Raw genomic sequence first — 15,303 nt, forward strand, 5'->3', positions numbered from 1 at the left:
CGGGCTTAAGGGTCCTCTTCAATTACTCCACAGTAATGGAGGATAAAGCCAAAGGACTGGCTTTCACTTACTGAGAAATCTGGTTACATCTATAAATGGGATCTTCTACACAGAAAGTTAATTTTTGGTGGAAAACTCTATTAAGGGTTATTGCATTCCAAAAATCCAAGGGCAAAAGTAACCAAGACAAAAAGAAAAAAAAAAAGATGGCTAGAGTGTGAACATGATTCCTGAGTCTATCACGGAAGTTCCCCATCAGGGTTCGCTCAGCTCTCTTGCACAAAAGAACCCTTGATGATTTACGCACCTGAAGAGGTCTCTTAGCAACGGCTGGGAAGGAAATGTACTGAGAAACTTGCTCTAGGCTTTGTTTAGAGGGAATGCCAAACCGGAGGTTAAATGCAATTTAACACGTTCTCTAAAATGCAGTGGACATGTTATTGTATTAATTTTAAGGAGCAGAAAAAGGCAATTTGGCTTCCTACTTGATTGTAGGTTTGTTTGCTCTTAAAATACTCATTCCCACACCGTGGTAGGAATTATGAATAACATTTCTGGGAGTGTTTTTGGATTTGGCAAGCAGTGTCAGGATTCTTTAAAAGAACTTGTTTGGGATTTTTAAAATGTAAGAAAAAACTTCTGCTGCTCATATTTCTGCTTGTTAAAAGTAGTGCTTTCTGAACAATCTATTTTCAGCTTTTATTTCGAATTGACTTTAGATGTATGGGAGATTGCAAAGAAATGTACAGGGATATCCCACGCATCCCTCGCACCAGACCTATGAAAAATCTGTTTTGACTATTTTTCCTATGAAAGGAGGAAATAAGCTTAAGAGTTGAGCTAAAAACTGGGCTGCTTCAGGTCTAGCCCAAAGGCACAGTGGAGACCTGAGTACTGGACCCATCCTCGGTGAAGCCTTCCTGTTTCATTTGCCCCAAAATGGGCGGCTACCGGCAGGGGGCGCGGCAGGCAGGGATGTCAGACGCTGAACTCTAGCCACTTCTCCCTGCCTTTAAATTCTTCCTCCCTACCCCATCGCAAAGTTCAAAGTGACTGCGTTTAGGGTAGGGGTCTATTGAGGTTGTGTAGTTGAACCACCGAAAACCTTTTTAGGTTTTGCCCTATGCTTCGCCGGGACTCTAACCCTTATCCCTCTAGGAGAGAACTTTCTCCACCCTCTTTGAATTAAGGACTTTTCGTCCACTTGAAGGTGGGGGACGGAGAGGAGGTAATTCAAGGTCACACAGAAGAAAAAAGTCACTTCTTAGATTGTTTTGGGAGACGAGGAAGAAGGTTATAAAAGTTTAAAGTCACTTATTTCAAATTAAGCACATAGAGTTATGTTAAAGAAGCACGGAACTATTTGAAATTGTACTTTTTCTGGTTGAGGAGGGAGATGAAAGAGAAGAAAGTAAATCCCAGATGTGGATGGAAAAAAGAAAGGCAAAGAGGGGCGTAAGAGAGGCAGAGGCTTATTACCCTTAGCTTAGAGGTAGACTTTCTAGAAGGATTTTGAGGTTTAGCTCAGCTAATGTCTCACTTGGACACTAAGTTTCATAATCCCACGCTCATCACTGCCCTTTGAAATACTGATTAGCCATTCAGCCTAGCTTCTCAGAATGCTGCAGGTATCCTGGTGTCCATCCAGTGGAATAGCCACAAGCACACAAGAGGAGATCCTAACCTCTGTGGCAGACAGCAGCTCTGGCCTGTGTTGTAACCTTCCAGCTCAGAGATGCCCCCGCCTGCCAGATACAGAAGCTTAAGCACACAGGGAAACAGACCAGTGTTATGTATAGCAAACTGCTTCTCAGTTTCCTTATGGAAGTCCTCTATCTTCATCTGATACAATAAATACTATGGGCCATTCACCAGCTCTGGCTACAACACTTGACACCTTGCCAGTCCTCACCACCTTCCTTCCCCCTCAACTAGTAAAATGTATTGGCTTTGCTGTCACTGGGCAAGTCACCTGCACAGTATAACCAAGTTTTCTCAATTCTTTGACTTCCCTTTGGCTACTCTTGACTCCCCATGCAGTCCCAGGGCCATGTTTGTTTGTTGAATGGTTAGCTACTTTAACACTGTGATTATCAACACCCTCACCCTCTTACCATTCCCAAGCAGACCTCACCTGGGAAGTTGTTAGAAACACAGAATCATGGACCCTCCTTCGGACCTTCTGAATCAGAATCCGCACATTAGCACTCCCTCCCCCACCCCACCCCAGTGACTCCCTTATCACATTAAAGTTTCAGAAGCACCTGGCCTCCCTGGCTCTCACCCTTTTCATTCCAGATTGTCACCTGCCACCAACCACACTCCACACTTCAATCATCTTGAGACTCAGGGCTCCTTCATAATCCATGTATTCATATATTTTTTTGAAATTTAGTACACTCCAGGAATGGCTCTTCAACCCCCCTTTCCACTCTTCAGCTCCTCACTTCTGTTTTTTTTTCTCCTCCCATTCCTATCCTCTCTCTCCCTGCCTTAACTTTGCAGAGATCGAGGACCTTGCTGTGCTCATGTGTATTTCTTTCTATGCTTCGGTGGATTCCTGGTCTTCTACCCTCCTCTACTCTTTTCTCAGGTCCAGGTGAATTCATATCTTCCTTCCTTCCTCCTTTTTTTTTTTTTTTAGATTTTATTTATTTATTTGACAGAGAGAGAGAGATCACAAGTAGGCAAAGAGGCAGGCAGGGGGAGAGGGGGGAAAAAGTCTCCTTGCTGAGCAGAGAGCCCGATGTAGGGCTCGGTCCCAGGACCCTGTGACTATGACCTGAGCCGAAGGCAGAGGCTTAACTCACTGAGCCACCCAGGCGCCCCATCTTCCTTATTTCTAAGGCAGTTCTTCTACCTGTGCCTTTTGCACATTTTCCTATTCCTTGTCCTACGGGATCTTGTTGTCTTACTGGTCTTCTCTCTCTCCCGGAAACAGGTACATTATTTCCTCGAAGCCTTTTCTTTTGGATGCAAATGTGCAGAGCTCTTCTTTTAAGAAAATCACAATGTACACACACGTTCACATTCACTTGTTCCTGCTCCCTTCTGGTTTGTGTTCTGTTTCTCCTCTTTCAGAATCCGATTTTTCCAACAAATGGTATAGAACAGTGGTTTATAATTGGAGCAGTTTTGCCTCCATTCCCCCATCCCTTCTGGGGACGTTTGGCGATGTCTGGAAACTTGTTTGGTTGCTGCAACTGGGGGAGATGCTACCGGCATCTAGAAGTGGCAGAGACCAAGAACACTACTAAACACGCTGCAATGCACTCGACGACTCTGCACAACAAAGAATTATCTGGCTCGGCAGACCGTCTTGGTTTTCCTTTGATTTTCTTGGTTATCACACGGAAAATCCTATGTCCCAGGGAACCCCTCAGTCCTGAGCATACTGAGATGACTGGTCACTTTATATCTGGCCCCCAATGTCAAAAGTGCCAAAGTTAAGAAGCCTTGCTCTGGAAGGAGGATCCATTAACATTACCTTTTCCCTCACTTAACTCCCTTCCCTTCAGCCTGACATTTAGTTTCTGTGTTCTTTTCTATGAAAACAGTTCTCTTGAAAGACACCAGTGGTCACCTTTCAGTCAAGAAAGACAATGACTGGGGCACCTGGGTGGCTCAGTGGGTTAAAGCCTCTGCCTTTGGCTCAGGTCATGATCCCAGGGTCCTGGGGTCGAGTCCCTATCAGGCTCCTTGCTCAGTAGGGAGCCTGCTTCTCCCTCTGTCTGTCACTCTCCCTGCTTGTGCTCTCTCTCTCTCTCTGACAAATAAAATCTTAGGAAAAAAAATAATAAAATGGCCCTTTTCCTCCTCCCTCCACCTTTCTGATCCCTTTTAAGCATTTTGACACTGTTGTTTTACTATCATTTCAGAGCCTCTTTTTCTCACACTTTTGGTTCTCTACCTCCTACACCCATTATTGGGCCTTCTTGCTTTTGTGGGTCCCTATTTCTACTGTTTCTTAACTGTAGGTAGCCTCGCAGTTTAGTGTTTCTTGGCTGTCTTCCTATATCTCCTACTGAAGAACTTATGCCCTCCTCAGCTTCAGATCTTCTCTGTTTTAGTTGATTCTCAAATCTCTTTCCTGAGTCCTAGTCTTTCATTTCCAAGTAATTGAGTGATTCCCTTGGATGCTCAGCAGAATCTTAAACTCTAACATGAGTAACAGCAGGTTAAGAACATTTATTTAAGGGACGCCTGGGTGGCTCAGTTGGTTAAGCAGCTGCCTTCGGCTCAGGTCATGATCCCGGTGTCCTGGGATCGAGTCCCGCATTGGGCTCCTTGCTCAGCAGGGAGCCTGCTTCTCCCTCTGCCTCTGCCTGCTATTCTGTCTGCCTGTGCTCGCTCTCTCTCCCTCTCTCTCTCTGACAAATAAATAAAATCTTTAAAAAAAAAAAAAAAGAACATTTATTTAAGATGTTGGCAAGGAGGAGGCACCTGGGGGGCTCAGTCCTTAAGCATCTGCCTTCCGCTCAAGTACAGATCCCAGAGTCCTGGGATCTAGTCTCATGTCAGGCTCCCTGCTCAGTGGGAAGCCTGCTTCTCCCTCTCTCACTCCCCCAGCTTGTGTTCCCTCTCTAGCTGTCACTCTGTCAAATAACTAAATAAAAATCTTAAAAAAAAAAAAAAAAGACATTGGCAAGGAGGAAAGACAATACAGTCTGGCTTACATTTCTTTTCTTTTTTTTTTTTTTAAGATTTTATTTATTTATTTGACAGACAGAGATCACAAGTAGGCAGAGAGGCAGGCAGAGAGAGAGGGGGAAACAGGCTCCCCGCTGAGCAGAGAGCCCCATGTAGGGCTCTATCCCAGGACCCTGAGACCATGACCTGAGCTGAAGGCAGAGGCTTTAACCCACTGAGCCACCCAGGCGCCCCCTAGCTTACATTTCTGATCCGTCTTCAACTTTGGTGTGATAATAACTCTTAAACTCTATCCAACCAGGATAACTCTATTCGTGCTTTTATATACCTTGTGCTTTCCTCTTTCCATGGTTTTGCTCTGTCTTCGTGCTTTTGGAAAATTTTTTTGACCTTTCCTTCTTCAAATCTTCCTAATCATTCCAACCAGGAAAATGTGGAATGGGGCACCTGGGTGACTCAGTGGGTTAAGCCTCTGCCTTCAGCTCAGGTCATGATCTCAGGGTCCTGGGATTGAGCCCCTCATTGGGCTCTCTGCTCATCAGGGAGCCTGCTTCTCCCTCTCTCTCTCTCTCTGCCTGCCTCTCTGCCTGCTTGTGATCTCTGTCAAATAAATAAATAAAATCTTTTTTTAAATATGGAATGATGAAAATGCTGGATTAGGAGTCAGAAGACCTGTTTTTGTCACTTCACTTGCTTTCTGACCTTGGGACAATTACTTGAGCTTTCTATGGATTGTGTGTGTGTGTATGTATGTATATATATGTATATATGTATACATATGTGTGTGTGTGTCTTAAGATTTTATTTATTTGACAGAGAGAGACAGCAAGAGGGGGAAAACAAGCAGGGGGAGTAGGAGAGGGAGAGAGGGAGATGCAGGCTTTTTGCTGAGCAAGGAGCCCGATAAAGGGCTCCATCCTAGGACCCCGGGACCATGACCTGAGCCAAAGGCACCCACTTAACCGACTGAGTCACCCAGGCACCCCTATGGCTTTCTTTATTTTAAGTAAAGAAATGGGAATTCCATCCCGGCCTGCCTCAGAAATCTAATATGATTTTTAAAAAGTGCTTCGAAATGTATGAATTACCATGTAAGCATTGTCTGACCTAAACTCTGATAGCACTTTGTGACTTTCATCCGGAAATTTACTACCTCTTGCATGTAAAGTACTGACAAATTCTACAAACTTCTTAAAAACTAGGGGGCCCGAATGTAAGCCTTTTTCTTTTGTGCTTTCTACCATTGTTCCTGTTATCAGATTGGGAGGAAGAACCGATGAGAAAAATAGTAATGCCACGTGCCATTCAGTTTTTATTGGGGCGCTGGGTAGCTCAGTGTTTAAATCCTCTGCCTTCGGCTCCAGTCATGGTCTCAGGGTCATGGGTCATCAGGCTCTCCTCAGGGATGAACCTGCCCCATCATGCCTACTTGTGCTCTGCCTGCTCAGCTCAGGGGAACCTGCTTCGGCTCAGGTCCTCCCCTCTCCCTCATCGGGCCTGCATCTCTGCCTACTTCTCTGATCTCTGCCTACTTGTGATTTGTCAAATCAAATAAATAAATAAAATCTTTAAAAAAAAAAAAAAAAAAAAAAAAAAAAAAAAAAAAAAAACAACAAAAAACTAGGGGGCCCGAATGTAAGCCTTTTTCTTCTATGCTTTCTACCATTGTTCCTGTTATCAGATTGGGAGGAAGAACCGATGAGAAAAATAGTAATGCCACGTGCCATTCAGTTTTGTTTTTTTTTTTTTTTTTTTTTTAAAGATTTTATTTATTTATTTGACAGAGAGAGATGACAAGTAGATGGAGAGAGAGGCAGGCAGAGAGAGAGAGGGAAGCAGGCTCCCTGCTGAGCAGAGAGCCCGATATGGGACTTGATCCCAGGACCCTGAGATCGTGACCTGAGCCGAAGGCAGCGGCTTAAACCACTGAGCCACCCAGGCGCCCAGCCATTCAGTTTTTATTGTTGGTTCACTAATCCCAAATAGTTTTTACTATAAATGTTATCACCTTTCCTTATTTTTTTTAACCTCCAATTTAGGTGATGTCTTCCCCGTACAAATGAATCCAATAGCTCAATCTCAGTTTGTACCTTTGGCTGAAGTTCTTTGCTGTGCTGTGTCTGATCTGAATGCTGCCCAGACCGTGGTGACCCAGGAATCCCTGTTGGAGCATTTGAAGCAACACTACCCAGGTAGCGTGACCAGTTTTCTCTATTAGTTCCTGGCCTGCTTTCTGTTTATAAATCCTCTTAAATAAACTGGGAGATAGCCACTTTTTTTTTTTTTCTCTAGTGTAGAACCTTGTATTAGAGCCCTGCTGGGAGAAGGCCTGCATCAATGAATTTGATAAGGGCATTTCTTTTACTTTCTAGATGAACTTTTGCAAAAACAATGCCTATGGCCATAAGCAAATCATACCGTAGAAAGGAATACAAAACAAAAAAAGAAAAAAAATTCCTCTTCTTCCCCACCATCCCTTTCTTCCACTGCCACTTCCCAGAGGTGACAGCTTCTACTGTTTATCTTTTCCTGCGTATACTTTCCTAAAAGGTATTTGAGCATATGTATTTAAAAAAAAAAAAATAACATACATTAGATCCTTCTTTACATTCTGTCTGTACCTTGCCTAAGTTAAAAAAATATTTTGGTGGGGGCGCCTGGGTGCCTAGTTACTTAAGCGCCCAACTCTTGATTTTGGCTCAGGTTATGATCTCAGGGTTGCGAGATGGAGCCCTGAGTTGAGCCCTGCATCAGGCTCCAAGCTCAGTGGGAGGTCTCCTTGAGATTCTCTCTCTCCCTCTGCTCCTCCCACCCACCTCGTGCACGCGCACTCTCTCTCAAATAAATAAATCTTTTTTTAAATTAACATATAACATGTTATTTGCCCCAGGGGTACAGGACTGTGAATCATCAGGCTTACACAATTCACAGCACTCAGCATAACACATACCTTCCCCAGTGTCCATAAACCAGCCATCCTATCCTTCCCACCCATCCCCCAGCAACCCTCAGTTTGTTTCCTGAGATTAAGAGTCTCTTATGGTTTGTCTCCTTCCCCAGTTCTATCTTTTTTCATTTTTTCCCTCCCTATTCCCAGACCCAATAAATAAATCTTTATTATTTTTTTAAGATTTTATTTATTTATTTGACAGAGAGATCACAAGGCAGAGAGGCAGGCAGAGAGACAGGGGGAAGCAGGCTCCCCACCGAGCAGAGAGCCCAATGCAGGGCTCCATCCCAGGACCCTGAGATCAGGACCTGGGCTGAAGGCAGAGGCTCAACCCACTGAGCCACCCAGGTGTCCCTCAATAAATAAATCTTTTAAAAAATTTCGGAGATCTTTCTGTATTACATACTGATTTATTTCTATCTTCTCACAGCTGTGTGATATCCAAAATGCATGGATGTAGAAGAGTATTTTTAATTTTCCCATTATAAAATTGATATGCTTATTGTAGAAAAATCAAGAAAATGTAGAATAGTAACCACTTATAGTATCACAATCCAAAGGAAATGTTGATATATTGAGGTATTTTCTTCCGGTGTTATACAAACATGTTTCACAATATAAATACAATTTTGAAACCTGCTATTTGGGACTGATGCACTGGCTACTGCGCTAAGGAGGCATCTTTGAACCCTGCTATTTAGAAAAGGAAATTTCTTTTAAAATTGCTACCTTCAGGGACGCCTGGGTGGCTCAGTTGGTTGGGCAGCTGCCTTCGGCTCAGGTCATGATCCCGGCGTCCTGGGATCGAGTCCCATATCGGGCTCCTTGCTCCGCAGGGAGCCTGCTTCTCCGTCTGACTCTGCCTTCCACTCTGTCTCTGTCTGCCTGTGCTCGCTCTCGCTCGCTCTCTCTGACAAATAAATAAAATCTTTAAAAAATAAAAATTAAAAAAAAATAAAATTGCTACCTTCCTACTTTTAAAAACTATCATAATACAGGTATTAGGTAGTTCGCCCCCATCCTGGCATAGACTGGTTTTCATTCTCTCTTTAGATTCTTAAGATTTAAGCAATGAAGCTGTGATTTTCAAAAACTCCTGTGTTTGCTTCCAAGAATGCTGTCTTGAAGTCAAAATTTAAATTCATGATGGGGTTGTGTAACTTGCTGTGTGTATTCGAGGGAACTCAGATTTTTTTTTCTCTACTTAACCATTAAGTTAGCCCTGTCTTTGTGTAGACCAAATTATATTCCTGTTACTCAGTTAAATTGTTACTATTATGAATGCTTCTTCGGCAATGCAGTTACATTTATTAATTGTGTTATAGTTAGCTGTGGGTTCATCAAGCACATGTGTGGTCATTTCTGCATTACTGATTTCACTCATTAAAATATTTTTTAATGCCAAACCTATCAGTATAACGAAATGCTTGTTTGTTTTAGGCATTGCAATTCCATCTCAGGATATTCTCTATACCACCCTGGGAACCCTGATTAAAGAAAGGAAAATTTATCACACTGGAGAGGGATACTTCATAGTCACTCCTCAGACTTACTTCATCACAAATACAACCCCCCACAAAAATCACAGAGACCTATCGGATGAAAGTCAGCGGCCGGCTTGCATTACCTATCTGGTGGGCGTGGCCAGCTGTGCAGAATCAGCCAAAGAAAACGCTGCCCCCATTTCCCATTGTCAGTCTTGCAGGTGTTTCCCTGATCCCTGCGCTCAGGATGTAGAGGCAACACCGGAGGCTGCGGAAATGGCTAGAAAAGGCCAGAAAGGTCTTCAGGAATCCAGACCTTTGGTACGGAATCGAGCAGTTTCAGTGTCTGGGGATCATATCATCAGTGAAAGCGCCAAACCGTTACCAGACACAAAAGACAGAGAAAAAGGCAAGAAGTTTGGCTTCAGCCTCTTCTGGCGTAGTATATCCAGGAAGGAGAAGTCCAGAACAGAACACAGCAGTTTCTCTGCCCAGTTCCCACCAGAAGAATGGCCTGTTCGAGATGAAGATGACTTGGACAATATCCCTCGAGACGTCGAACATGAGATTATCAGAAGAATTAATCCCATTCTGACCGTTGACAACTTAATCAAACATACAGTCTTAATGGAAAAATACGAAGAACAGAAACAATATAATAGCCAGGGCACTTCCACTGATAGGTTGACCACGAGGCATAAATATCCTTCAAAAGAGGGAGTTAGGAAAAGGCGGGGCCGGTGTGGGAGGCCTCGAAGGCGGGGCCATTCTCAGAGGAAGAGGCACAGAGTGGGGAGCCAGGGAAGCGAGCCTCAGCCAGGAAGCATCAAACAGGAGAAACATCCCAAGATCCCTGCTGCACAGCCCAGCCCCAAAATTAACAGCCCAAATGAAGCAGGAGTTCAAACACCACCTGCTGAGAATTTATCAGTGCTGGGTTCCCATTTGATTTACAAGAAGAGAATCAGTAATCCTTTCCAGGGCTTCTCTCACCGAGGGAGTCCCATGACCAAAGTGCACAACACCCAGACCAGTGATCTGAGACCCCGTCAGGCTGGACCAAAGGGAAAACCTTTCCAAAGGTCAAGGTCTTTGGATTCCTCAAGAATCTTGAAGAGTAAAGCCAAGCAGCGTCTTGCTGAACAATGTGAAGATAAACTGATGGCAGAGTCCATCTGTATGAGTAACCCGACCGTCAAACCTCTCTGCGATGACTTCAGAGGTCCCCTCTTAAATTACACTCAGTGTAGTGTTTTGCAAAATGGCGGTGAATGTTGTTCCTTCCGGGAAAGCAAGTTGAGATATGATGTAGACGGTGGAAAAAATGAGGTAATCCCTGAAGTCTGGAGGAAAAGTTATTCTCACTTCAACGCATTAGGTGAGGCCGAAGAAATACAGCATGTCCTGCCATCACAAGGTTCCTCTTTAGGCCATGCCTCCCCTGCTTGTAGATTGGTTGATAAAACAATACACCAGTTCCAAAATCTTGGTCTTTTGGATTACCCAGTTCATACAAACTCTTTGAGACAACCTGAGAGTCAAGACAGAGACTTAGAAGAAATAGCAATGAGAAAGACATTTGTCCAGGAAGCAGAGACTGTGGGTCTAGAAGATGAAGGGCTTTCTGATGAAAACCAGGCCTTGGATCAGAATGAACTAGAAGATGATGATGGTGCCTGTAGTTCATTATATCTAGATGAGGAGGACTTTTCTGAGAACGACGACTTAGGTCAAATGCTGCCTGGCCACATTCAGTGTTCCTTTGCAGGGAGAAGCAAGTGGAATCATTTGGGAAGACAAAAAGCGACTGAGAGATCTCTGACTGAGTACAGCAGCAAAATGCACAGGTCTGAGCCTCAGGTGCTTAAAGGAAATGAATGTTACAAACCCACCAGGTTTTTCACTAACCCAGGTGAAAGCCAAACACCTAATCTCCCTGCTGAAAGCAGTGGTCTCAGTTTGGGGACTCAGCCCAGTTTTAGCCACGAAGAGGAAAACAGCGTTGCTACCTGTGTACAAGTGTCGGCCTTTGCTGATGGAAGGATATTTGGTTACTATAGCACGAGGAAAGCCGATTCTGAGACTGAAACCCTGCAAGACCCTGTTAGTGACACAGGAAAGAAACCAGCGAGCTGGAGTCAGAGTGCTCTGAATCAGGGAATGAGAAAGCAGTTCACACAAAAGGTAGAACTTTTCAACACTTCCCATATGCCAGTGTTGGTTCAGGATATCCAACATGAACACAGTCATTTGGAAGGAACAGAAAATCATAGCATGGCTGGAGATAGTGGAATAGATTCCCCACGGTAAGTGTATGTAAATGTGTTTGATTAGCCACTATTCCTCAGGAATGATTAAAATCAATGGTGTATTGAATTACCTAGTGGGAGACTCCTGAATAAACTTTTTTTTTTTAAAAGATTTTATTTATTTATTTGACAGAGAGAGATCACAAGTAGGCAGAGAGGCAGGCAGAGAGAGAGGAAGGGAAGCAGGCTCCCTGCTGAGCAGAAAGCCCGATGTGGGACTCGATCCCAAGACCCTGAGATCATGACCCGAGCCGAAGGCAGCGGCTTAACCCACTGAGCCACCCAGGCGTCCCCTGAATAAACTTTTTATAGCCATGTAATTCTGCCAGTCTCCACTGAATGAATGACATCAAATTACAATGAAATCTCTTCTATAATAGGAGAGAGTTCATTTTTAATGTGAACCAAAATTTACTCTCCTACTACCAAATCTTGAATTATTTCTAAAAATAGGAAGGAGGTGTTACAAATGAAACACTTGCTCAACTGAGGGTTGGAAGTTTTCACTTGTATTTTGGGTTCTACACCCATTGAGAAAGAGCTGCCACTACTTTCCAACAACTTTTTCCATCTGAATCTGTTTAAATAACATTGTTCAGATTATGAAAGTAATATGGTCATAATGGAATATTTGAGAAGTACTGAAAATTGTTTTAAAAGATTTATCTATTTATTTGAGAGAGAGAGCGAGAGAGCATGCATGTGCAAGCACGGGTGAGGGGCAGAGGAAGAGAAATCCTTAAACAGATTTCCCACTGAGCTTGGAGCCCAACGTGGGGCTCAAGCCCAGGACCCTGAGATCATGACCTCATCTGAACTCAAGAGTCAGATGCTTAACCGACTGAGCTACCCACACGCCCCAGAACTGAACACCTATATAATCACCTTACCATTTATTTTATAATATTTAAAAAATATTTTATTTATTTATTTGAGAGAGCACAAGCAGGAAGGAGGGGGAGAAGCAGACTCCCCGCTTAGCAGGGAGCCCGATGTGGGACTCAATCCCAGGACCCAGGGATTATGACCTGAGCTAAAGGCAGACACATAATTGACTGAACCACTCAGGTGCTCCCATCCTACCATTTACATATTTTTTTTTTTAAAGATTTTATTTATTTATTTGACAGAGAGAAATTACAAGTACACTGAGAGGCAGGCAGAGAGAGAGAGAGAGAGAGAAGGAAGCAGGCTCCCTGCTGATCAGAGAGCCCGATGCGGGACTTGATCCCAGGACCCTGAGATCATGACCTGAGCCGAAGGCAGCGGCTTAACCCACTGAGCCACCCAGGCGCCCCCCATTTACATATTTTTAATTTTAATTTTAATTTTTAAATTTTTATTTATTTTTATTTTTCAAAAGATTTTATTTGTTTATTTATTTGACAGAGAGAGACACAGAGAGAGAGATCACAAATAGGCAGGGAGGCAGGCAGAGAGAGAAGGGGAAGCAGGCTCTCCGCTGAGCAGAGACCCCGATGCGGGGCTCGATCCCAGGACCCTGAGATCATGACCTGAGCCGAAGGCAGAGGCTTAACCCACTGAGCCACCCAGGTGCCCCCATTTACATATTTTTTAAAAATTCTTTTATATTTGATATATTTATCTCACTTTAGTCTGAATATATTGATCTATATATTTTGTCTAAATATTTTACCTGTACTGTATTTCCTCTTTTGCATGGTGCTTTTTTCAAATAATAGTACATTGTGAACATTCCCCTCATATTCTTAGGTTTCAAAAAGTTCGTCTTAAAATTAGGGTGTATAACTTTACTCTTTAAAAAATAAAAGATTTTATTTATTTATTTGAGACAGAGAGTGAGAGAGAACACAAGCAGGGGAGAAGGAGAGGGAGAAGCAGACTCCCCACTGAGCAGGGAGCCCCATGTAGCTCCCTCCCAAGACCCTGGGATCATGACCCAAGCCGAAGGCAGAAGCTTAACCAACTTAGCTACCCAGGTGCCCCACTAGTTTTTTATTATATAAAATTATCATGTACTTTGTTTTGAAAAATTAAGTAATGCAGAAATGTAAAAGGTAAGGGAGCCTGGGTGTCTCAGTTAAGTGTCTGCCTTCAGCTTAAGTCATGGTCCCAGGGTCCTGGGATCAAGGCCTGTGGCAGGCTCCCTGCTCAGTGGAGAGTCTGCTTCTCCTCCCTCTACCCCTCCCTCAGCTGGCACACTCCCACTCTCTCTCTCTGTCTCTCTAAAATAAATAAATTAATTAATCTGTGAAATTAAAAGTAAAATTGGAAGTCTTCATCCCTCAACCTTTGCCATTGCCATTCTGTTGAGGTGACCTACACATTGTTTACAGTTTGGTTTGCTTATCTATCTATTTATTTATTTATTTATTTTAAGATATTTTATTTGGGGTGCCTGGGTAGCTCAGTGGTTTAAGCCTCTGCCTTCATCTCAGGTCATGGTCTCAAGGTCCTGGGGTCGAGTCCCATATCGGGCTCTCTGCTCAGCAGGGAGACTGCTTCCTCCACCCCCTACCTGCCTCTCTGCCTACTTGTGATCTCTTTCTCTCTGTCAAATAAATAAATAAAACCTTTAAAATAAAATAAAATATTTTATTTTATTTATTTGAAGAGAGACTGCAAGAGAGAGACCATGAGCAGGGGGTAGTGGTAGAGGGAGAGGAAGAAGCAGAGTTCCCACTGAAGAGGGAGCCTGACATGGGACTTTGTCCCAGGACCCTGGGATCATTACCTGAGTCAAAGGCAGATGCTTAACTGACTGAGCCACCCAGGTGTCCCTGGAGGTCTGCATTTTTTTTTTCAGGCAGAGAGAGAGTGAGTATAAGCAGGGGAATGGCAGGCAGAGGGAGAAGCAGGTTCCCTGAGCAAGGAGCCCAATGTGGAGCAGCAGATCCTAGGACTTTAGGATCATGACCTGAGCCAAAGGCAGCCACTTACCCAGCTGAGCCACCCAGGTTTCTCCTGGAGGTCTGCATTTTAAAAACATATCTTCAATTCTTTATTAGGGAACAGATCTTTCCTGCTTGAGACAATTGTTTAATTCATATCAAAGCTTTAAAGTACCAAATTAAGACATATTGTCTCCAAAGTAAACAATGGTTGTGTAAATGAACAAGCTGTGGGTTCCCTTTCTCTCTGTCAACAGCAGAAATAAAAACCAAAGTCAAACCCAAAACAGGTAAGGGAAATTACTCATTGACATGCACCTGAGAATTTAGATTTGTGAAATCTTAAGAAAAACTTTTTTTTTTTTAGAAAAGATTTTATTTGACAGAGAGAGGGAACACAAGCAGAGGGAGTGGGAGAGGGAGAAGCAGGCTTCCTGCTGAGCAGGGAGCCCAATTCGGGGCTCGATCCCAAGACCCTGCGATCATAACCTGACCGGAAGGCAGACACCCAAAGACTGAGCCACCCAGGTGCCCCTAATTTCTTTTCTTTTCTTTTTTTTTTTTAACATTTTATTTATTTTTTATTTATTTGAGAGAGAGACAGAGAGCACAAGTGGAGTAAGGGGCAGAGGGAAAAGCAGACTCCCCAGTGAGTGAGAGCCTGATGTGGGGCTTGATCCCAGAACTCCAGGATCATGACCTGAGCTGACGACAGATGTCCAATCGACTGAGCCACCAGGCACCCCAAGAAATTTGATTTTTTTAAAAGAGTTTCAGTTTATTTATTTGACAGACGGAGATCACAAGTAGGCAGAGAGGCAGGCAGAGAGAGAGAGAGAGAGGAGGAAGCAGGCTCCCTGCTGAGCAGAGAGCCCAATGTGGGGCTCGATTCCAGGACCCTGGGATCATGACCTGAGCTGAGGGCAGAGGCTTTAACCCACTGAGCCACCCAGGTGCCCCGAAATTTGATTTCTTGAAAATTGCTTTTAATATGGTTCTCTTGAAAGACTTGTAAACATAATCATTAAAGACATGTA

The 15,303-nt window shown here is 43.6% G+C and overlaps 1 protein-coding gene across 1 annotated transcript in view; it reads left to right on the forward strand.

Moving 5' to 3' along the window:
* The window catches only part of STOX1 (storkhead box 1), a 58,583-nt gene that overhangs the window by 38,968 nt on the left and 4,312 nt on the right, over positions 1 to 15,303 (forward strand). Inside the window, exons 2-3 of the mRNA XM_004769553.3 lie at positions 6,690 to 6,842; positions 9,041 to 11,390. Of these exons, the coding sequence (XP_004769610.2) occupies positions 6,690 to 6,842; positions 9,041 to 11,390 (2,503 nt within the window). The remainder of the gene's footprint in view (positions 1 to 6,689; positions 6,843 to 9,040; positions 11,391 to 15,303) is intronic.

The sequence above is a fragment of the Mustela putorius genome, unplaced genomic scaffold (assembly GCF_011764305.1).
Source record: "Mustela putorius furo isolate JIRA1106 unplaced genomic scaffold, ASM1176430v1.1 tig00000698_pilon_pilon_pilon, whole genome shotgun sequence".
In the NCBI taxonomy this organism is placed as follows: Eukaryota; Metazoa; Chordata; class Mammalia; order Carnivora; family Mustelidae; genus Mustela; species Mustela putorius.